We start from the raw sequence: 24,924 nt of genomic DNA, 5'->3' as shown, positions 1-24,924 counted from the left end.
ATGTGATCTGCCATGGGCTGTAGGGAATTGAACACGTGCATGATGGGTATTGGGTGGTGGTCAGCATCACCAACCTGACAATACTAATTACTCAATTTTGAATAAATGATGGTGGTGGGTATAAAATGGGAGATGAGATTAGGAGATGGAGGATGGTCTAAATAAACTCTGCTTTGGACATGTTAATTTTGGTATGCCTTTTAGATATCAGATAGCATTATGGAGTTGGTAGCTGGATAGGAGTTTGTTTGGGAGATTTAATGCATTAGTATAAAGATAACAAGGAGCTGTAGGACTGCAAAGGCCTATTGTCCACTTGGCCACCATTGTGACCACTGATGTTAAGAAGCTCCAGGCTGTGGGTAGGGCTAGTATAGGCATGGATAATACAGATCTTGAAGCTACAACAAGGAAGGTCATCCTGGTCACAAACACCACCAATGGGAACATCCTCAGGGCTGCGGAGCTCACCTGTGGGATGACCATGTGTCTGGCTAGACAGAATCACCAGGAGAGAGCTACAATGAAAGATGGCGAGTGGAAGTGCAAGTTCATGGGAAGATCCTGGGAATTCTTGGCCTCGCTAAGATTGGGAAAGAGGTTACCTGGATGCAGTCCTTCGAGATTATAGGTTCCAACTCTTTGTTTTTGCATAGGTTGGCTCAGCTGCCTCTGGGGACAGGCTTGCTGAACAGCACCTCTGCCCAGCACAAGAGGGTATGGTGAGCTGTGCTCATGCTCACAAAGGGATGGTGGACACAGACACCCTTCTCTGGGCCCCCACAGCCTAGCTGGATCTTTGCTAGATGTGTTCATGAGGAGCTGCTGTAGGACTGAACCCTGGTGGATCATCTGTTGCCCTCACCTGGCACCAGCACCAAAGTGGCCCAGAGCCAGGCAGCTCTGCCAGTGGACAGTGAAGAGAACTCTCTAGCAGGGACTGTAAATGCCCAGGCTCTTATAAAATTCTTTCAGCACCTTCTCTCCACTCTCAAAGTCTTGGATTAGTCTGACAGAAGCTCTGCGGACACTGATGTGAGCCTGGCCTGGTTGCTGTAGACTAGCTGGGTGGCACAAGAAATCTGGGACTTAAAAACCCAGTCATGGTTGGCCTTCTAAAGAAGCTTCCAAGTAGACAAATGTGAACTTGGTGAATACCAATGAACTTTTTAGGAGGCTGGCTTCAATGCCATCTCCTCCCATAACCTTGCCATACCAGGAGGCCAGCCTATGCGGAGTGTCTCCTATCATGCTGTGGGCTATGGCCGGTAGCCAGGGCACCCTGCTTGTGCTGCAGGTGTTCAGCAGAGCAGTGTTCAGGCCCAAAGTGCCTCACGGCTGGGGCTGAGGGTGTCCCTGCTCCTGTTCCTGGCTTAGCCTCTCATCCTGCCATGCTGTGTAACACCACTGGCTTCCTGGCAGAGGCCAGTTTGAGTTTACTGCCCCACCAGACCTCCCTGGAGTCAGATGGAGAGTCTGGTATGACATAGCCACTTCCACCCTGCAGCCCAGCCTGTAAGAATGGAGCAACTGTGACCAGGCCTTCCCAGTCCACTTCACCTTGGGGCTCACTGCTTCTGGGGGTTTTCTGAAGAAACTTGCCCATTGGGATCAAAAGGGAGAGGAGATCCACCTTCTTGGGCCGAAAGCATGCCTAACCTTTCTATGCCACCTTCTCCTGGCCCAGTGGTATAGCAATAACCAACCAATAGTCTCCCCACACTCCTAAAAATCAAGAGATGAAATTAAGAAAGGCCACCAAGGACAAACAGTAAATTATTTGAAAGGATCCAGTAGAGCTAGGCATGGTGGCACACACAATCACAGCTACTTGGGAGGTTGAGGCAGAAGGATTAAGTTTGCAAGATCAGCCTGGGGAACTTACTGAGACCCTGTCTCAAAGAAAAAAAAAAAAAAAAAACAAAGGGTTGGGTGGGGCTGAGGATGTAGCTCAGTGGTAGAGCCCTTGCCCAGCCATGTGTGAAGCCCTGGCTTCATCCCAAGTATCGCCCCTCTCAGAAGAATCCATTAGAGACAAAATAGCAGCTAGTGAGATAGGACAACAAGTTCATCAAAAAAGATGAACCTGTAAGCCAGAGCTGCCTCTCAGAACCCAACAGAGATTTAATACATCACGGAACCAAGAGGCTGGGGGCTAATACAACAACTGAGACTGCTCAATTTGGCAAAATGGAAGTTGCTCAAGCTGTCAAGGGGAAGAAGGTAAGCCTAGGGCATAATCAGAACAAGTGGATAAGTGAAGGAAAGACTGAAGATGCAAACACTCCAGTGTTAACTGGTTTGTTCATAGTGGAAAGGGCAAGTCAGCAACCACCATTTTAGAAGCTGGCATTTTATGTCTTCTCTCAGTCAGAAAATTACACAATCAAGAGGAAGCCCTCTGCAACGGCCTCAAAAAAGCTCAAAGTACTATACATATAAAATCCAATCCTCCACCATGAAGTTGCTGTACTACTTTACCCCACAGGACTTTCATTTAACCAACCAGCGTAGAAATCTCTCCTCAGTCAGTGGTGAAGGTACATTTACGATCCATGTATTTTAGGTAAAAAAAAAACTACTAAGTTTCCCTGAAACTAAAAATTGTTGACATTTTCTTCCCATTTTTTGCTTCAACTGTCAGAAATTATGATAAAATTAACTAGCCAAATGTCAACAGGTTTGGCTTAGGTTCCTGGTGTCAACATTTCCCTACTTTTTCCAATATGCATGTTGCTCTTTTACCTTATGCTATTACCAATTCCAAATTTTTCTTAAAATTATTTTGCTGTTAAATATTTTTGGGGAATGGGTTGCTTAGGGCCTCACTAAGTTGCTGAGGCTGGCTGTGAATTTGAGACCCTCCTGCCTCAGCCTCCCAAGTCACTGGGATTACAGGAGTAGTATACTACTGTGCCCAGCTTCTCTGCTAAATCTTAAATGCAAAAATGTCTTGTCTGTGGATAGCCAGGGTATGCTCCAGTCATTCCTACACCTCATTCACTCAGGGAACAAGCCAGGATGTCTCAGGGGGTACACCCATGTGTCTGCCTGAAATTCTTCTCTTTGCCTGGTGAACTTGTCCCACCAGCATTTTATGTTCCAACCACACCCTGTATTTTATAGTCTTTATAGTAATCATTAAAATAAAGATGATAAACCTTTGTTTCATTGCCATTATTTTTCCTGCCCAACTGCTTCCTCGTTAAAAGGGTAAGGAGATTTCTAAGATAATTTTCTTGCAGTACTGAGACAAGAAAGAAGAAGCGGCAAACATTTTTAAATTTAGAAATTTATTCTGTTTAATCCACGAGCTTTATATAGCTTTAGTTAAAAAAAAAAAAAAAAAAGAGAGAGAGAGAGAGAGAAACAAAAACAGTGAAACCAAGACACTATTTTCAAAGTCTGGGCCCTTCCAGCCTTCCAAATACAAGAGCTCTGAAAGTTGTATATACCAATTGGAAGAACAAGACAAAAATATGAATGGAGCTGTGACATTTTATAAAACAAAATTTTAGGTTAACTGAAGGATCCTTCCTGGGACTATTTAACTGCCTTTACAAAAGGGGCAGGGGAGGTGAAAAGAGAAAAATCAAAAAGAACAGAGTAGGATGAAATTCCAGTGTTCCGAATCAACTTGTAACATTACTATAAACCCAGTGTCCTGGCGAACAGCATGCGTTCATTTTTCTGCCTCATTCTAGAGCTCGAATCCTGATTCATTTCAGCAAAAGCTCCACAGGCAACAGGAAAGATTGTGGCATTAAAATGTTCACTTATACTTTTGTGGTAGTTCAGCAGTGGTCTTATTTCTGGGAAAGCTTACAAACCATACAAGGTTGGCAGCATAACTTAAATGGTGGTAATAGTCAAATGAGAAAAAGTAAAGAAAAAAGAGAGGGGGGAAAAAAAAAGAAAAACAAAACAAAAAACAAACCTGTGGGAACAGCCAGGAGAGTGTAGAGGAACCATGAGAATGCCAACAATACTTAAACCCCCTTTTTTAAAAAAGGGATTTTTTTTGGCTTAAAATATTTCACTCTAAATGAATTTATGTCAGCTGTCAATGAAAGAATGTCACTAATACACTGTGGACACCTTTTGCAATGTAAATCCATGCCCTTTTTTTTTAAACATGGTGAACTTCAACCTAGCAATTATTACAACAAATGTTATAGTCTAAAGCTCAAACACATTTTAGCAATTTTGAAATTGAATTGAGTACAAACCAAATAAAATTTACATCGTAACAAACATTTCCACCTAAGACTGAGGGGACACTTGAGCCTTCCGCATGGACCTCAGGGCTTTTTCTCGCAGGTGCTTTTCTAAGTCATCGAGGTTATCTTCAGCTTCACTTTCAGTCTCCTGAAAATCCAGAAAGTCACACTATTAAGTATTGAAATATGAGGGAGAAACGCTGAGTAAAGAATTACATTGTGATGATGGCTGCACAACTCTGGATATGCTAAACACCATGAGCTATGGACTTTAATGGGCCAGCTGTATGATATATAAATTTTGTTTCAAGTTATTCAGAAAAAAAAGACTGTAGTGTGTGTGGCTCAGTGGTAAACTACATGCAGGCCCCAGGTTCAATCCCCAGAATAAAAAAAGAAAGTTTTTTTTTTTTTTTTAGTGAGAGATATTTTTAATATTTATTTTTTAGTTTTCGGCAGACACAACATCTTTGTATGTGGTGCTGAGGATTGAACCTGGGCCGCACGCATGCCAGGCGAGCGCGCTACTGCTTGAGCCACACCCCCAGCCCCCCAAAAGAAAGTATTTTAAAAAATAATAAGTTTTTTTGGTAGCCATTTATGTTCATATTCTTGGCAGGTCACCAAAAATATGAATAACAGCTAGGGAGCCAATTATTAGGGGAAAAAAATAAGTTAACTACTTCTTTTTAAAAAATAAATAAATAAATCGAACGATTTCTTCACATCTGTCCACAAGGCGGAACAGTCAGTAGATACCTTCTTGGGCTCCGGTGCTGCCTCGGGTTCCTCCTGTGCTGACGTGGTTGTGGCGGCGGCAATGGCTGCAGGGGTCACAGGCACAGCAGCAGCTGCGGCCATTGCCTTTTCCTTCTTGTGTTTTTTGTGCTTCTTGTGTTTCTTATCCTTTTTGTGTTTCTTGTCCTTCTTTTTCTTCTTCTTCTTTCCACCTCCTTCTTGATCTGAATTCTAGAAATCCAAAAAATGACAGCAAAATAATCAATCTAATTAAAAATTGTGTCCACTGAACATTTTATTTCCTCAAGGGAACACCTAAATGGACAATCTCCAGACTTCAGGGGCCTCATGGTTATAGCAAAGGTGAACTTCACAAATTCTAACAGCGAATGTCCTTGAAGGTAACGGATTCTTACAAATTTTCCCTAACTAACTTTAAGCCAGGATTCCAAACTTTAGAATTTAAGGTCTCCAAGACTAGAACGAGTCAGGGGCTAACTACAGTTGAGTTCATTTCCAGCTCCTGAACTTGAAGATTAAATAGGAATGTCAGGGGACTAGAAATGTGGCTCAGTGGTAGAGCACTTGCTTCGCATCCATGAGGCTGTGGGTTTGATCCATACGACTACAGAAAGAAAACAGAAATAAGAAATATCTGTAAATTAACCACAACCCTTGCCTAAGATGTAGCAGGTTTTTAATAAATGGACAACTATAGACTATTAACACATCCGTATGAAATGTCATTATCTCTAGTCACTATTTGACTTTGCCTATCATTAGAATTTAAGAATGATTTGTTCCTCTTAACTGCAGATACTTCTCAATTTATGATAGGTTTATGTCCTAATAAACTTTGTGATCCCATTGTAAGTTGAAAGCATTGAAGTTGAAAAGGCACTTAATACACTTAACCCACTCAACATTGTGGCTTAAGCTTAGCCTATACCTTAAGTAAACTCAGAACACTTACAATGGCCTATAGCTCGGCAAAATCATCCAAATACAAAGTCTATTTTATAATCAACTGTTTAGTATCTCATGTAACTTACTGAATAATATGAAAGTGAAAAATAGAACGACTGTTCTGATCACTAACCTAGGAAAAGATCAACATTCAAAATTCAAGGTACAGTCTCTACTGAATGCAGTTTCACACCATTGTGAACTCAAAATCAGAGGCTGACTCATCAAAAGTCACTTACTATTTGTGTATCAAATTAATTTATGAAGGGAAAAAGAAGCTCCTGCTATAATTGAATCTATTTTTTTTCCTTTGGTGCTGGGATTGATTCCAGGGCATTAAGCTCAGTTCCTCCTCTATAAATTGTAATTTCATGTTTTTAAGCAATTACATAAAATACTTCACAATCCAATTGGCTTATACAATTCAATAAATTCTAACCACTGACTTTATTTAATATAGAAACCTGTCCAAGATTAAAAGGTGAAAGAGTTTGAACTCCAATATTTTAATACTGATATTTTCTCTACTTCACAGTGACCAGACCTAAAATTTGCAAAAGATGTTCAAAACAAGGCAGACACAAACCCTGGCTGGCGATGGGCTCGGTGTTGGGCTTTTAGCCTTTTTGACCGGTACCGCTGGTGACCAGTTTGTTGAGGGTGACTGAGACTGGACAGGGGATGGAGGTGCTGGGGGCTTTTTAGCTGCTGGTTCAGGAGATCCAGAGACAGATCGGGAGGATGAGACCCTTCTTACGGACTGTGGGCTTGGTGAGGCGGCCCTACATGAGGAAGACAAAACAAAGGGCTTAGTGCTGACAACAAATATCTACTCCTAAGAGAAAATAATCAACTACAGCATATAATCAAGTTAGATTACAAACATTTCGCAGCACTAGTTGAGTCTACTAGCACATCAAATTTACATAATCTAGGTCTCAAGCCCCACAATCCTCCCTCATTAACAATCCTTCGTATAGGAAATGAGTAATGCACATTCCTTAGGGTTAAGACTACCTTCACCCATATTATATGCACACAGAAGAAATGTTCTATGTACCTGAGCTTGCTTTTAGAAGCACACTGCTCAAACCCCCAATATATTAAGAACGAAACAAAATCCTGTGGCATTTAATTTATACTGTAAGAAACTATCCTGAAATTAAAAAGGATTTGTGAATAGCACCAGTACCCAAAATATGCCTTAATAGTTTATATTCACAGCTTATTCCTTTCTATAACTTCTCGATTTGGGGGCTAGGGGGAGAATTTCCATATATACACAGCTATGCGACTAATTATTCCTAACCAAAAAGCACAGAATATTTTTACTTTTTTGTCTTTTTAGGTTCTGGAGTCCTGGAGACTCTCCTAATGGGCCTAGTACTTGGAGATGGGGACTGCCTTCTTTGGGGTGATGCTGATGGTCCTCGTCGAACAGGTGGAGGACTTGAGGATGTCTGAGGAGCTCGAGGCCGTGGCGAGGGAGAATGCCGTTTGTTTGGTTGTGGCGACCGAGCCTCCCGGGTAGAGCGGCTTGGGGAAGACCCTTTCCTATGCTTTGATGATAAAGAAGGCGAACGTCTCTTGGCGACTGGAGAGCTCCTCTGTTTGGGAGGAGGAGAATGGGAGACCCGGCGCTTTGGTGGTGGAGATGGAGATGCCCTTCGTTTAGGAGGAGGTGGAGGAGAGGCTGTTCTTCTCTTTGGGGGTGGAGAAGGAGAGTATCTCCTCTGTATTGGAGGAGAGTATCTTCTTGGGGAAGGTGAGCGCCGACGAGGGGGAGGAGAAGGAGTCCTAGGAGATACATACATCATCAGTATAAGCTAAAACGTCCAACAGATCAGGAAATCAAATGCATGGGGCCAGAGTAACCAGAAGTTACTAGCACCCTAGATTTAGCAGTGGGCAGAAAATATATCTGTAAGTAGACATGCATGTCTGTAAACAAACACCCATCCTGGCCTTCCTCTTGATGCTTCACTTCCATACAATCCTTATGTGCTTCTTAGGAATTACACTTGTAAGACTGAACACTCAGGAATTCTCATCCAAAATCAGATTTACAGTTAGCCAGTCTGGGAGCAATGTGACAGAGCAGCACTTGGTATAGTAATTCTGACCTATTCCATTTTCTCACCTAAAAAAGAATACCACTTACCAAGCAAGATTACCTTGAGGACTACAGGTAAGCTACATAAAGCATCTAACACTTTACCTGGCACATAACAGGTACTAAAGAGTGGTAGCCAGCCATTATACTGCCTGTTAGTGCTTGATATCAATAAACCATGTTTTCCCCCTCTAATTTTTATTTTAAGTGATTTTAAAGAGTCACAAAACAAGTGAAAACCTGATGCTATGTTAACAACTTATGGAACTAGAAAGTGAACCCAGGGGCACTCTACCACTGAGCTACATCCTCAGCCTTTTTTTTTTTTTTTTTTTAATGTTTATTTTTCAGTTTTAGGTGGACACAATACCTTTATTTTTTTTAATTTTGTATGTTGTGCCGAGAATCAAACCCAGTGCCTCACGCATGCTAGGCAAGCGTGCTACCACTTAAGCCACATCCCAATCCCAGCCTTTTTTATTTGTAAGTTGCCAAGGCTGCCCTTGAACTTGTAATCCTCCTGCCTTAGCCTTCCAACTTGCTAGGATCACAGGTGTGTGACACCACCCATGGCTGGTTACTTACTTTGTAGAATTGACCTTCAATTTGGGTTTGTATCACATTTCCTAATAAATTAGACTATGGTCTGGCATAACTGGTAAATAATATTACAGGTATATTTGAAAAGAACATACACTACCAATATGTATTAGTGAGGATGCTTTAATTAAAGAGGCATCTGTCTGCTCAGATTCTATATTCTAAAGTTAGTATTTTCTTTTTGTAATAATTTCATACCACCTTTAAACTAATATCTTTATTGATGTGTGATTCACATGCTGTAAAATTTCACCCATTTAAAATATACAATTTAATGGTTTCAGTTTATTCATAAAGTTGTACCCTACCCCTTACACCCTGTTTTATTTTCTGTGATTGAGTTCTGGGCTTTTCATACAAATATCTGACAAAGTACCTTCGCCGCGGTGGTGGTGTGGGAGATCTGCGCCGCCGAGGAGGAGGAGCGGGAGAAGGAGAGCGTCGCCTTCGGGCCGGTGGTGGGGAGGGACTTCTCCTCCGTCTACCACTAAAGCAAAGAAGAATTTAAGTTGTTGGAGTCAGTGGCATTCATAATGAAGTGCCCAGAAGACCTAACTTTCAGTTTTCATTAGCCCAAGGGATAACACTGGTTATACATGTTCTGGAGCAGTGTTCTTCAAAAACCAATGTTTCATTTGTGGTAAGGATAAATATTGTTTGGTGAAATATGCTGCAGGCATAAAAGAGGTGCTCTAGGTTACAACAGAACATTCTTAACATGACACAGATTGAAATAAAGTTTGCAAAAGATTGTTTCAGAGTGCTCCTTTATAATTGGAATGCAAAAAATAATCATTTGGAAAAATACAACTGTGAGATTTACACTCACCAGGTATGGGCTAAATATAGTCAGGTGTTTGCTGAAAAAAATTTTCAAGTGATTTTGGTTCTTTGCTAGGAACTACTGCTTTACAACTCTCCAATACAGACTTGGCTTAAGACCCAGATTCGGGGATCACTGCTCCTAGTTCTTAATTTGTAAGAATACATATCCACTTGTACACTGTTATCTAACAACACTATCCCAAAGACCAAAACTGTTCAACTACTAAAGCTATACTGGGTTAAGATCCAAAATTTTAGATTTATGTGGTTAAAATGTAGTTGAGGATTACATAAACCTTAATTTTGAGCTCTGTTGCACACTTAACCAATACATATGAAAAATTAGAATACAGCAAGTAACAGCTGCCTTACAATATATTCCAAGCCATTTTGTCTTCTTTTGGTTAGTTCACATTCACAAAATAGTTCAAATAATTAGTTCTTAATTTATTTGCTTAGGATAGGATTGAGGTTTCCTGTAAATCTGTAATTAGAATCTAAAGTTTACTAGATTCTTGGATAGGGGAAAAAAATCCTTGAATTCATTATTAAATTTAGTTTCCCATTTAAAATTTGCTTATGGTTTGTGGGGACTAACTTCATTTTTAACACTTTACACATGAAATATTCAAAACCACGCTATATCTCCTCTCCTAAAATATGATATTGAAGGACAATTCCAAATAATTATTCTCCCATCTTTAAATCCTAGACATCTGATGGTAGATGGACTAACTGCAGCACTGGGAACTGAATATGGGGTGCTCTACCACTGAATTTTTATCTCTAGCCCTTTATTTTATTATGAGAGTCTTTTAAGTTGGCTTCAATGTTCTCTGGTAAGTAATATTACTAGCCAGGGGTGGTGTCACATACCTGTAATCCCAGAAACATGGGAGGCTGAGGCAGGAGGACTCCAAGTTCAAGGCCAGCCTTGGCAACTAAAAACCCTGCCTAGAAATAAAAAATGCAAATGCCTCCAACCTCCCGTGTAACTGGGATTCCAGGTGAGTGCAGCCATGTCCAGCTAAAATACCTTTTTCCCCACCCAGAACAAAATAAGAATATACTGGAGGGAGCTGGGGCTGCAGCTCAGTGGCAGAGTGCCTGCCTAGCATGTGTGGGGCACTGGGTTCGATCCTCAGCAGCACCACATAAAAATAAATAAAAGTATTCTACCTACTACTACTACTACTACCAAAACAACAACAACAACAACTAGAACAAGGCAATATAACATTAGTTTTGAATTTAATGTTATGAGGCATGTCTTTCCAGAATAGAAAGTAGTTCCAAAATAGGGCAATTCTATTACTAACCTAACTCTGTAATACACTTTATTGAGCTAGCAATTTCACAGAATCCACAGATCACTGTAGATGGGAAAATACTGTAATATCTAATGATCTTTTTTGGCTTTTATATCAATAAATGGTTTCCTCTACAGTGTAAATAACCCTGCTTTGTCCCATATAATGCAACACTCCTTATTAATGAGATTACCTAAAATAACCCATCTTCAAAGTCTGAGATATAAAGAGCACAAGAATAAACATGAGCATCCATTATCTGAAAATCCAAATAACTTCAAAATCTGAAACTCTTTTGAGTTGCTTGGTACTCAAAGTCTTGGATTTCACACTTTTGGATTAGAAATGCTCAACTTGCAAGTCCACACAAATACTGCAAAATCAGAAACGCCTCTGGTCCCAAGCATTTTGCACAAGGATACCCAAATCTGTACTTATGGAAAGAATGAATGGGGCCAAAGCCTTATGTTAACTTTTAACGTCTAAGTTTTTCTTGCTTTAAGTCACCACAAAGTCCCCTCCACTACTAAATCTAGGGAGGTATTATCCAATTATTAGAAAATACCTATTATGTTGCTCAAACTGTGCGTGCCTTGATGTAAGTTGATCCAAATGGTAACAAGATATTCAAAATTGAAGTTCAAACGAAGCTCTAAAATGAAAACTTCGGGTACAATTCTATAGTCCACTACACATCTAAGAACAGGATATGGTCCTAAATAGGAATTTAAGGCACTAAACTTTTGGTAGGTGCCCTTAATTTACAAAGCAGTTTCTAACCAACCTTTTAGTCACTGGCGATTGCCATCGCTTTCCCATCTGCATCCTGAGAGCAGTGGAGAAAAAAAAAATGTCAAGAATTCCATTCACTAAATTATTTACTTTGATGGAGTTAACCCCTACTGAAGGAGATATTTTAAAAAATGTTCAGGAATTAATGCTATGATTTAACTGGCTTATTCATCTAGTCATGCATATATATGATACACTGACTCAAAACTTACCTAGTTCTTATTAAATATTAGTAATTACTAATGAAGATACGGGGATCCAAAAACCTAAAACCCAAACAAAATCCAACCACCTCCTCAAAGTTCTTGAAATGAAGGAATGAACCAAATTCTAAAATAATCCTATAGCCCATTCTTTAAATTATGAACTTTCACCACAGCTACAGAACATCAGGGAATATCATTAAAGAAAAGTTGTTACCGAGGAGAGGTCTCTTTTTGGCGCTTCCGTGGTGAAGGAGAGGCACTGCGAGAAGGGGAATGTCTCCGCCGCCTGCCTACCTCGCCATTCTTCACATGTGATCTCTTGGGTTGCTCATCTTCTGAAGAGGAGGAGGAGCCAGAGTCTACAATTACACAGTACAAAATAAAACAAAAAATTATACTAGGTCTGTGCTTAAACTAGGGTAAGCAAGCATAGATGCATTCTGTGTTAGATAACAAATACTTCAAAGTCAAGCCCAATTAAGTATTATATAAATCAGAAAGTCATTTTCATAATGCAATCCAATCAAAACAATACAAATATGTCTTTTAAGAAATCATGATTTGGGCTGGGCTCAGTGGCAGAGCACTTGCCTTGCATGAATAAGGCCCTGGGTTCAATCCTCAGCACCACATAAAATAAAGAGATAACTAAAGATATTGTGTCCATCTACAACTTAAAAAAAAAATAGAAATCATAACTTGTCTAGGCATGGTGACGCACGCCTGTAATCCCAGTGGCTTGAGAAGATGAGGTGTTAAAAAACTCAGAGACCCTGACATTGAATAAAATACAAAACAGGGCTGGGGATGTAGCTCAGTATTAGAGTGCTTGCCTAGCATATGTGAGGCACTGGGCTGTGTCCTCAGCACCACATATAAATAAATAAATAAAAATATTTTAAAAAGTTGTGATTTCCCAGACAATAAATTGGTTCTTGTTACTTGAAGCACTTAATGTCAACTGTGGGATGGTGTGGTTTCCGTTCTATGAACTTTGCAAAGATAGTACATAGACTCAGTCACAAACACTAAATAAGCTAATAATAATAAAGCATCTGGGATTTAAAAAAAAATCTTTTCCCATATATATTTTTTTATATTAGAGATTTAACTCAGGGGCACTCAACTACTGAGCCACATGTCCAGCCTCTTTTTTGGTATTTTATTTAGAGACAGGGTCTCATTGAGTTGCTTAGTGCCTCACAGTTGCTAGGTGTAGTTTTGAACTCTTAATCTTCCTGCCTCAGCCTCCTGAACCACTAGGATTACAGGTGTGTGCTACCATGCCCAGTTCCATATATATATTTTTTAATATATACATGTATTTTAGTTGTTAATAGCCCTTTTTAAAAATTTATTTACATGTGGCGTGAAGAATCAAACCCAGTGCCTCACACATGCCAGGCAAGTATGCTATTGCTGAACCCCAGCCCATCCATACATATTTTTTAATCCAGCAATTCTAATTATAGATATATCTACTTAAGTACAACACACACACAAAAGAAAACTAAGAAAAAAAAAAACCTTAATGTTCAATAAATAAGCAGACTGTTCAATAGCTTATGGTACATATTTATGAATAACAATGAAGCTCACTGGGTATGGTGATATATGTCTGTAATCCCAACTTCTCAGGAGGCCAAGACAGGAGGATTGTAACTAGAGGTGTGTCTTGGCAATTTCGGGAGACCCTTGTCTTAAAAGGACTGGAGATGTGGCTCAGTAGTAGAATGCTTTCTCAACAATTATAACACCCTGAGTTTAATTGCCAGTATCACATACACACACAAACAAAAAACAAAAACAAAGAAAATACTACAGCTGGCAAAAGAATGAAGCTGACTTATAAAGACTAGCATGGAAAAATGACTTACATATACACCAGGCCACCTTTTGAGGAAAAGATGCCTACACATGCATAAAAACATTCTGAATACAAGTTTTGGTGTGAAGATTTAGGGAATCAGGAAAAAAACTATACTACTTCAGTTTTATACCTGTTTTCTATCTTATTATTTTTTACGTTTTCAGAGATGGTTCTGCTATGTTACCCAAGCTAGGCTTGAACTCTCAATCTTTCAGCCTCAGCCTCCTGAGTAGCTGGGATTACAGATATACACTGTAGTGCCTGGTATCTAATATGCTACTGTACTCTAAAAAGGATCTATTGCTTTTAACTTTTTGATTTAGTGGTAGGGATTGAACCTCGGCCCTTGCACACAGAAATCATGTGCTCTACTTAGATATATTCTCAGCCAGATCTATTAGTTTTTTTGTTTTGGTACTGGAAATGGAACCCAGAGGAACTTTACCATTGAGCTACATCCCCAGCCCTTATTATTTTGAGACAGGTTCTTCATAAATTGCTGAGGATGGCTTTGAACTTGTGATCATCATGCCTCAGCCTCCTAAGTTACTGGGAGTTACTTAAATTAAGTTACTTACATAACAACTTAAAAAGAATGTACACCTGAGGGAGAACGAGACAGACAACCCTGCTCCCAAACATTTCGATGTGGTTCAAATTCTTGTGTATAATCAATACACACTAATGATTATTTCTTTTTTTGGGGAGTGGGGGGTGTTAAGGGGGGATGATCAGGGACTGAACTCGGGCACTTGACCACTGAGCCACATCCCCAGCCCTATTTTGTATTTTATTTAGACACTGAGTTGCTTAGCACCCTGCTTTTGCTGAGGCTGGCTTTTGAACTTGAGATCCTCCTGCTTCGGCCTCCTGAGATATCTGGATTATAGGTGTGTGCCACTACACCCAGCCATGATTGTTTATAGTCTTTTTTTACTTAAAAGTGGGGAGGGGTGCAGATTAAAAAAAATTTAAGTCAATGGCCATACCAGAAGAAGACTGCTGGTTCTGTCGTCTGTATTGGCGTCTCTGCTGCACAGAATCTGCTGCAGCCATTTTGCCACCTTTATCTTCTTCTGAAAGATGGATGCATTTAGAAAGTGCTTCTTTAGTTATGCATACAGATAGTCTGACATATCTGAATAGGAAAATAGATTCTCCAACTTTTAACTGAGTAGGTGTCAAGCAATGTAAGTACCATATGAAATAAAGATAAATTTAGTTAAGCATTTATTACAGGTCAGGCTGGGTGCTAACCATTTTATAAATGCTATTTTCGTTAACTGTTAGCCATATGCTATATCATTAATCATTCCCTTCAACCAGAGAAAAAAACCAAATTTGAGAAAAAAGGGGGCAAATTATCTTTTAAAAAACCACTAACAAAAAATGTGGCATATATACACAGTGGAATACTACTTAGCAATAAAAGAGAATAAACTCATGGCATTTGCAGATAAATGGATGGAGTTACAGAAGATAATGCTAAGTGAAGTTAGCCAGAGAAGATAATGCTAAATGAAGTTAGCCAATCCCAAAAAACCAAATGCCGAATATTTTCTCTGATATAAGGAGGCTCATTCATAGTGAGGTAGGGAGGGGGAGCATGGGAGGAATAGAGGAAACTCTAGATAGGGCAGAGGGGTGGGAGGAGGCATGGGGTTAGAAATGATAGTGGAATGTGACGGACATTATTATCCAAGGTACACGTATGAAGACATGAATTGGTGTGAATGTACTTTGTATACAACCAGAGGGGGGAAAAAAAACCAGCAACAAAACTTACCTGATTCAGATAACTCTACTTTTCTAGGCTTTGGTGCTGGTGAAGGTGACTCTCTTTTCTCAGTACCTTTATGTTTTGTCACTATAAAAAATAAGTGGAGAAAAAAGCTTTCAACAAAAGATGACATAAGATATATAGGTATGAATTAAAAAAAAAAGAATTTACTAAGAACTTAAAAAATTTCTGTAAGACCTTGTATTCATTATCTGAGGTAGTAGTAGGAATTTTTAAATGTTTAATGTAAAGCCTCAAATTCCTACAATAATTTCTTCCAAACTGTGAGATTCTCAAGAGAAACCCATAATAAAAATAAAACAAACAAACAACAAAAAAAAACCCAACACAACTGGGAGCTGTTATAAGTAGAACTAGCTTTATGCTATGTATAATTTTCAACTCAGGAAAGTAAACTTCTATGTGTTACTTGAGCCTCACAACTAACACTCACATTCAACTTTGGAGACTTCATTAATATAAAAGTTTTTAAAAAACCAGTATAGTTAGATTAAAAAAAAACAATAAAGATGATAAATGATTAAGAAATGAGACTGGTTAAATTTCTTCTGGAAGACACTTGGATCTAGAAATGAGAAATAAATGGCCACACCCAAGAGGCTGAAGGCTTTTTATGTAGCATGAAATCTTCACAATAACAAAAATTACCAAACACCAAGACTGAAAAATTCTTCCCAAAGAATTAAGAAATAAAAGGAGAAAACACAAAACCAGTTCTATATCTGAAACAGTAGGAGATCCATCAATTAGCCATTATTATGAACATTGTGGAAAATTATGACAACCACCTTTTCTAAACTTGCTGCATTATACGTACTGTTAAGCACTGTTGCTAGGATCATATCCTCTCTATTCCTCTGCTCCATTTTATAAGGGAAACCTGAGGCTCAAGGAAACTTCACCAGTGACAGAGACAATGTACTCGAGCTAGAATATGAACCCAAGATTCTCTTTTCAGGACATCAGTTTTGATTCCCAACTTGTATCTCTGCTTAAAAATATCCATCCACGCTACAACCAGAATCAGTAGTATATATGGACATAATCATTAAATTACCACAGATTAACTTGACTTGATAAAACCCCTCTCAAGAAATAAACCTATAGACAACATGATCCCCTCAGGAGTCTTAACCTGTTTTGCGTGATGAATGCAATCACCATGGGATGTTTGACCCAGAATGCAGTGACATCTCAGACACATATTCAGAATTCTGTAATGGCTTACTCCAAAGGGCAGTACTTAGAGAACTAGTGATCTAATAGTAATCTGATCTTTTTAAAGTAGTTAAACAAGAAATTACCTCTCTCAATGACCAGAATTTTATTAATGATTATACAAGGCATATGGACTGACTACAGAACTGGGAAAAGAATGATTAGCTTCTAATTTTAGTCATCATATATTATAGGAAGAAATAAGGATGGAAAAAGTATATAAAAACTTGTACTTTAACAAATTCAAGGAAATATTTTAACTATTTTGAGGCTGTGTTCCAGTCCACAGATTCTACTTTTAAATATCAGTTAATCCTCAATTCCTGAACCAATTATGAAAGCAATCTAGTTATCCATAAAGCCACATGCCCAAGTAACCACCCTGGAAAACTTGGTTTCAAAACTTGTTTTTGAAACTGGTTGGTTGGATGGAAGAATGTATTTTCCTCCAAGAAACATTAAAAATGTGGTTATGTTTGCAAGATAGTTGGGAAATGCCTGCTTACTAAATAATAAAACTAAACATTCCTCCCATCCCCACAATGGAAATAACACATTTGGAATCCAATTCATCCTCTCATTAATGACCTGGCTAACTAAAACCATCTTAAATTATTAATATTTATATCACCAGACAAGAATCCATTATGTACACCTACTTTGGTAGGACTGAGCCACCCATCATTAATATTATAAATGATAACATTCCAGGTTTACTTTTCTAGATTTTTATACCACCCACTTGGCTATCTTACTGATGTTTTACTGTAAGTATCCAAGGGGCAAAATCATACTATCATGAAGATAGAAATCTAAGAGGCAACTCTAAAACCAGAATTTTAAATTTACTTTACCAGTTCTATTAATTGTTAATCTCTTAGACTTACCCAAAAGATCACTTGTAAAGTCACTCTGTAGCCAGAAATAGTAAAATAACCATTAAGTGTATACAGAGCATAACTTATATGGCTAAGGTGATTTAAATAAACTCAAATTACCATCTCCACAGCTATAGACAGTCCCTGTTCAAGATTACCTCATTGAATAAAGCATTATTTTATATGTTAAGACAATGCCAATTTACCTGTGACATGCCATTGATTATAAAATGTTTCTCTAAGACCCCTTTTAGATGAGACTGTATATTTTACTCCAAATAATTTACCCCCAATTTTCTCAAAAAAAATTTTCCTCCTTCCCTCCTACTTCACAGGCCCCCACTATCAACAGCAGAGACCCAGGGTCCTGATTAATAGCTGCTACATGAAATACAACCATGAACTTCATTATATTTCAACGGTGTACCTGCTCTAATTATCCACACAGACTGAAATGAAGGAATGATACAGAAACTGAATAAATTCATCTTGCCCTCCATCAGTAATCAAAGCAGCATTTGGGTGTAGGAAAGCTGGGCAAAGTATTTATTACTTAACTGGAAATGAGAACTTAAATCTATTCCTGGTTAGTTGACCTTGACCATGTTACTTAACGTGAGAACCTGTTTAGATGACCACTGCTAAGGTCTTTTCTAACTCTCAAATTTCATCAGAGGATGGAAACCATGTTAATTCAAAATAAAAGATTATTTCCAAGCAGCTCAACACAATACTCATCTTCAGTAGACATAATAAGGAAACCTCTGACAACACTGTCCACAGTGTCTGGTTTGCCTGCATTCTATTTGGACTGGGAAGCACTATTCCAGAACCTAAAGTAATACAACCAGTTCCTTGTCCTCCACTAAGACTTCTCTCCCAAGCATGTATTCATTGTGTCTTGTTTGCAAAAAGCATGTGCCAAAACACAGGAGGACAGCACCTGTGCACTCCTTTAAAAAGGTAACTGATAATTCTTAGTCATTCTATTTTAACCAGGATTTAGTCCTTCTGTTTAGTCCTTTCAGTAACTCTTTGGCTATATGAATGTAAATGGAAAAACCGTTAACTTGTTGTGCTTTTGCAAAGCAACAGTGGGGACCATTTATATTCTTTCCCTAGAGAGCATTCTGGCTCCAGACAAAGGAAAGAAAACTTCACAGGAAAAGACAAATAGACCAGGGCAATAGCATCAGATTTGGACATGATAATCAGAGTTTACAAACGAACTGACATTTTCCCAATTTTGAACAAAAAGTAATAGGGTGTATGTTTATGCCCCCTCCCATACTTAACAACTATATCGTATTTAATGATGAGTAACCAAAGTAAATTTGATTTAAAATTTGAAAATAATCTACACATTACTTTTTGTGGGTTGCCATTATTTGCTGGTGTTCCTTCCATGGATAGCTAAGTCTATGCCCGTGTTGTCAAAGAAGTCAAGAAAAAGCAAAGCAAAATTGGCCTCTCTAGATATCACCATACTACACAGTGTAGGGAGGTGATGTGATGTCAAGATACGCCAGCACAGTAGCCTACTAGAAACCCTGGACTCACAAAGTTCACTAACATATACTGAAGATTTTCAGAGTGATCAGAATCTTAGTATAAGGTAACCTAGAAAATTATTCCTTAATATCTCATTGATGTTTAATTCACAACAGCTAAGCTATGGAACCACACTATGTGCCCTTCAATACCTGAAAATGTGGTATATACATGATGGAATATTACTCAGCTGTAAAGAACAAAATTATGGCATTTGTCAGTAAATGGATGGAACTGGAGGCTATCACACTGAATGAAATAAGCCAATCCCCAAAACCCAAAAGCTGAATATTCTCTGATATGTGGGATGAAACAGATATTTTATGTTCATATGTAAACATACAACTCCACATCATGTTCAAGAATGGGAGGTTATACTCCATGTATGTATAATATGTCAAAATACATTCTACTCTCATGTATAACTAAAAAGAATAAAAAGAAAAAATATCCAATCACTGTAGTAGCTTTTACAATATTCCCCTCTCCCCTACTACTCACCTTTCAAGCTGACTGTATCATTCCAGCCCTAAGCACAATTCAGATGGATCTTATATTTTTGTATTTAGTGCAAAAAAAAAAAAAAAAAAAAAAAAAAAGACCACAACCTTCACTCAGACTAACACAGCATTCTACTTGCCTGGCAGGATCACAGATCATAAATTCCTCATAGAAATCAATCTGCAGAACAAAGCAAGGACAATACTCAGAAGAACCCTGCCTCGAACCTAAATTTAAAAAAACAAATCAGGTTTTAACAGGACACCATGTCCTTCCTTTGAGAGCACAATGTGGCCAATAAAGAATTAAGGAAGAATACAAAGTCCTCAAATAAGATATCAAATGAATAATCTCTAGGGAAAAATTTAACTAGTCTCATCGAGTAATAAAATGAACCCTGATCAGTGACAATACTTCAATTAGCTGTCCCATTTCCAACAGTCCACAGCTAGTGATGTATTTCTCAAAACTGTTCAATGCCAGAGGGCATTCTAGAAAACAAACCACTTTTACATGAAGTCTCTATTTCAACCCAAGAACTTAAAGCATGAAAAGGTAAGAACAAAAAACTTCACACTTCAAGAGTGAACAGGGGACAACCACAGATAGTATGCTCTGAGTAGCCAAAGAGAGAACATGATGTTTTTGAGTGTTTGATTTTTACCTTTACCTGAAGTTCTCCCTGGAGACACAGAAACACGACTTTTTCTTGTACGATTTGACTGCTGGGGTGTTGGGGAATGACGAGTTTTTGGTGGAGGAGTTGCTGGAGGTGATGGCCTGTGTCTTCTCCGAGGAGGACTTGCTGAAGGAGATAACCTACGAGTTTTTCGAGGGGGGCTAGATGTCCTCTTGGGAGGCTTCTTTGGCGGTGACCGGGAACGAGATGAAGAGGATGATGAGCTACTCCCAGACAAGGATGCTGATGAACGCCTTCTTCTGTGGAATAAAGTATTTATATTCAGAAACTACACATTTATAAAAAATGATCTTTATAGGCATGTATGGTTTACATAAAAATACAGCTACTTTTATCCAACTTTTGAGTTTATGTAGCTAAGTACATAAATCAGTCAAAAATAACGAGAAACAAAATCATAACCTACAATAGGAAACAGCTAGTTCTGAGATTAAACAGAAATAACATAATGATAAATGCTTCTGATGAAGTTGTCCCTCCAATTATAAAACTTGTCAAGTTCAATGCTATAACACAATAACAAACCAGCCTCTTTCTTCCTTTGGAAAGATACTGGTGTTTTGGAGTTTGCATACAAAATTGGATGACAAAGTGTTTTTCATTTAATAATACAAAGACAGGCAACCTTTAAGTTGCATTGAAAAAAAAAGGTGCAAGATTAGGAATTCATTTAGCTACATAAACTTAGAAGCAGGGCCTCTCGAATTCTGCGGCAAAATCTGTGGTAAGTTCTGTGCAATTATGTGTACCTGCAGAATTCACCTTTGGCAGAAGAATTCCTGAGAACCTGAAAAAAAGAAACCCTACCTTAAGTGTGAGATAAAAACTGGCTGAAAGGGAATTTTACACAATCTGTAAAATATTGACTGTAAATGGCTTAGTAAGCACAATCAAAACATGCTATTTGCAAAACTCCAATTATAAGAAATAGCTGTTTCCACTACTGTTCTACTAGAAAGCACCAGCATTCCTTATTTGCTAAAGAGAAATGATCAATTTTAGAAAAGTGCAATGCCTGAAATGGCTGACATTTATTTACACAACTAGTCTCACCTTTAAGTAGTAACATCAATTCTGTTATTTTTAATAGAATTGTTCAATATACCTCAAGAACTTATCATATATGTTTCTGTGTGTATCTACAAAAAACCTGAATGAAGAAATAAACTTCATGGAGTTTTATTTGATGTTATTCTTTATTTACAAGTTGATTTGGTTCCCTGAAAGAAACCTTACTCAGATATGCAAGGTTGACTGTAAATGGCTTAGTAAGCACAATCAGTAATAGAGCATGTACTTAGCACGCTCAAGGCAGTGGTTTCAATCCCTAGCACCAACCAAACAAAAACAAAATACCCTAACCTGTCCAATGTACAACCTGAAGTTTGGTCATCATCATGGTTCCTTTCAAAAACAGGCAAGATGTTTTATCAAGGCAGCAAAAGTCTGCTAAAAGTGTTATAGGCCTGTACTTTGGACATATCTACTCACAATCTCATTTTAGTAATACATTCTAAATCTAAAATTTTACCTTATGCTTATTTCAGAATTATTCAGGGCAAAGAAACTGGTATTGGCAGGGTTAGATTTTATGACTAGCCAAATAGCAAATCTCCAATATCAATGAAATAGGATTATGGGAACAGTCAATTTTTGTTTGAACTGTATACAATTTTTTTTTTTAAAGAGAGAGAGAGGAGAGAGAGAGAGAATTTTTAATATTTATTTTTTAGTTCTCGGCGGACACAACATCTTTGTTGGTATGTGGTGCTGAGGATCGAACCTGGGTCGCACGCATGCCAGGCGAGCGCGCTACCGCTTGAGCCACATCCCCAGCCCCTGAACTGTATACAATTTATCCCATCATCTGTATGAGAAATAAAATCACTTTAAAAAATTAAAGCATAATAGTGAATGGATTATTTTAAAAATGGTAAAAGGTAGCTTAGTGGCCCTGTACTCAACTACTTTTCATAAGTTAAGTCAAATGGAAGGTGACTAATTCTCTTTCTTGGATAGAATTTCTTAGTAAAATCCTAAAGGATAAACATTTAAGTATCTGCAAGAGGGTAGATTTATTGTTTTTTTTTTTTTCCAATATTGAAATAGACATTTTTCACAGCTCAAACAGCATTACACTTCAAATGCACTACTGCTCTTTATAACACATCTATAATATCATTTATGAGATCTTTCTTTCACTAATGAAGATTATCCTGAAATTATTCTTAAAAATTATACTAAGTGTCAAAAAACATTTCACACTTTCAAATTAAAACAACACTGACCGTCTAACAGGAGATCTACTCCTTCGATGCCTTGGTGGAGGAGGCATTCGTCTCGGTGGAGTTCTTCTTCGAGGAGATGGCCGCCTTCTTGGGCTTGGCCGCCTTCTAGGCGAATATGATCTGTCGAAACAGACAGAATTAGACTGAATAAATCTGGAGCAAAGAATTCCATGACTGTTTTTTCCAAAAGCCAGATTTAAAATATGAATTTCAAGTGCTACAATCTTTTATTCATAGATTTTTATGGTATACAGAAAATTGTTCATGTGTAAATCCAAATAACAACATCTGTACAAATATTTTCTACTACTTTAATATTATTTACATGATTCTTTAGGAAAATAGCACATACAACTTAATAATCTATCCTGAGGACTGAGGTTGAAGTTCAGTGGTAAACCGCTTGCCTAGCATGTGTAAAGCACTGGGTTTGATTTTTCAGCACCATATAAAAATAAAATAAAGGTATCGAGTCCATCAATAATTTTTTAAAAATTTGTCCTGATCTTAAGACCTCAACTCACCTTGATCGGGATCTATGGCGCCGTCTTGGGCGAGTATGAGAAGGAGACCGAGAACGTGTCCGTGATCTTGATTTGGAACGTGACCGAGATCTTGGTCGAGTCTTTTCCTTTTCCTTTTCTTTTTTGGAATTTTTTTCAGGAGAAGGTTCTTTAGGCTCTGGTATAGGTTCAGGCTTGGGAACTTTCAAGATGTCACTGTGGAAATAAAAGCTTATTTTTTTTTTCCTCTTCTACTACGAGCTGTTAAGTCAGTATGACATAATAATACATACATATTTTTAACAAGGTTTTTAAAATTAACAAAGACTTCTCTCTAGCTCCAAAAAGGTATGTACTTATCAGTAGAACTCACTAAGTGACAATTTCTTCTTCTTTTTTTGGTACTGGGGACTGAACCCAGGGTTGTTCTACCACTGAGCTCCACCCCCAGCTATTTTCATTTATTCTGAGACAGGATCTTACCAAAATTATTGAGGATGGACTTGTGATCCTGATACTTCTGCCTCAACCTCCCAAGTTGCTGGGATTATAGGCAATGACTAACAATTCTAACCACAATTAAAAACTAAAACAACAACAGTAACAACAAAAATAAACCAAAAACCCTAACAAGTATTCACAATATATTAAGAAGTCAAGGGCTAGGTTTATAGCTCAGTGGTAGAGTGCTTGCCTTGAATGTGGAAGGCACTGGGTTCGATCATTAGCACCACATAAAAATAAAATAAAGGTATTGTGTTCAGCTACAACTTAAAAAAAAAAAAAAAAACTTTAAAAAAGGTCAAATTAGGGGCTGGGGATGTGGCTCAAGCGGTAGCATGCTCGCCTGGCATGCGTGCGGCCCGGGTTCGATCCTCAGCACCACATACAAAGATGTTGTGTCCACCGAAAACTAAAAAATAAATATTAAAATTCTCTCTCTTGCTCTCTCCCTCCTCTCTCTCTCTCTCTCTCTCAAAAAAAAAAGTCTAATTACAATATATAAAACATTGTAAAACAATGTACAATGAAACAATACAACCAACACACAGTATTCACCTCTGCGTGTTTTCCTTATAATGTATGCAGTTTTATATGAACAAGTCAATTTTATCATTCTCAACATCTAAAAGGCAAACATTTCTTCAGTACTGGGGATTGAACCTACGCTTAAGCACACCAGGAAAATTCTCTACTACTGCACTACATCCTCAGCCTTTGTTTTTATTTTGAGCATGGTCTCACTAACTGAATTGTCCAGGCTGGCCTCAAATTTGTGATCTTCCTGTGTTTGCCTCCTGTGTAGCTGAGATTACAAGCATGTGCCACCACACTGATCTAGTAATTTGTTTTAAACTCAGATATCATATCGGCAGACACTATCAACCGTCTTAAATTGTGTTTATAAATAAATGAACTTGCCTTGTAGATGTGGCCTCTTGTACTGAAGGTTCTTTTACTTTCACTGAAGGTTCTGGGAGCTCTGGAGTTTTTTCCTTCTTTTCTGGAGCAGGGGAAGGACTCCGGCTCTTGGTTCTGTGACGGGGAGATCGAGAATGACTGCGCTTTCTCTCTCTCCTGACAGGGGAAGACCGTCTTCTAGGGGAAGGAGATCTGGATTTGCGTCTAGGATAAAAGCAATTTTTTCAGGTTTTTGAATAACACAGATTGGTAGAGGGTCAAAAGGAGAAGAGAAGTTTAATCTTTTAAGTTACATCCCTGTTGTTTGTCTCTGAGAAGTTCTACGAGAAATAAGGTATTCTATCTGATCTACTTGACAGGGAGAGGGACAAGATCAAACCAAAAAGGCAAGCATATGAAGCGCACCAACATTCTAACATGTA

General features: G+C 38.2%; 1 protein-coding gene across 10 annotated transcripts in view; it reads right to left on the bottom strand.

The window, feature by feature from the left end:
* Positions 1-3,274: 3,274 nt before the first annotated feature.
* The window catches only part of Srrm1 (serine and arginine repetitive matrix 1), a 29,127-nt gene continuing 7,477 nt past the window's right edge, over positions 3,275-24,924 (bottom strand). For 5 of the 10 annotated variants that reach the window (XM_005317616.5, XM_021734379.3, XM_021734381.3 and 2 more), the window contains 13 exons: positions 24,503-24,706; positions 23,102-23,296; positions 22,578-22,697; positions 20,254-20,528; positions 15,427-15,507; positions 14,630-14,716; positions 11,985-12,129; positions 11,557-11,598; positions 9,014-9,124; positions 7,257-7,721; positions 6,511-6,706; positions 4,980-5,189; positions 3,275-4,368 (listed from right to left, as the gene is read on the bottom strand). In XM_005317616.5, the coding sequence (XP_005317673.1) occupies positions 4,264-4,368; positions 4,980-5,189; positions 6,511-6,706; positions 7,257-7,721; positions 9,014-9,124; positions 11,557-11,598; positions 11,985-12,129; positions 14,630-14,716; positions 15,427-15,507; positions 20,254-20,528; positions 22,578-22,697; positions 23,102-23,296; positions 24,503-24,706 (2,236 nt within the window). In that variant the 3' untranslated portion in view covers positions 3,275-4,263. The remainder of the gene's footprint in view (positions 4,369-4,979; positions 5,190-6,510; positions 6,707-7,256; positions 7,722-9,013; positions 9,125-11,556; positions 11,599-11,984; positions 12,130-14,629; positions 14,717-15,426; positions 15,508-20,253; positions 20,529-22,577; positions 22,698-23,101; positions 23,297-24,502; positions 24,707-24,924) is intronic. The other 5 variants (XM_021734361.3, XM_005317617.4, XM_021734367.3 and 2 more) reach the window with 5 other exon arrangements.

The sequence above is a fragment of the Ictidomys tridecemlineatus genome, chromosome 11 (genome assembly GCF_052094955.1).
Source record: "Ictidomys tridecemlineatus isolate mIctTri1 chromosome 11, mIctTri1.hap1, whole genome shotgun sequence".
NCBI classification, from domain to species: domain Eukaryota; kingdom Metazoa; phylum Chordata; class Mammalia; order Rodentia; family Sciuridae; genus Ictidomys; species Ictidomys tridecemlineatus.
Note: the sequence above shows the minus strand (reverse complement) of the source record. Positions and strands in the feature narration are given on the sequence as shown.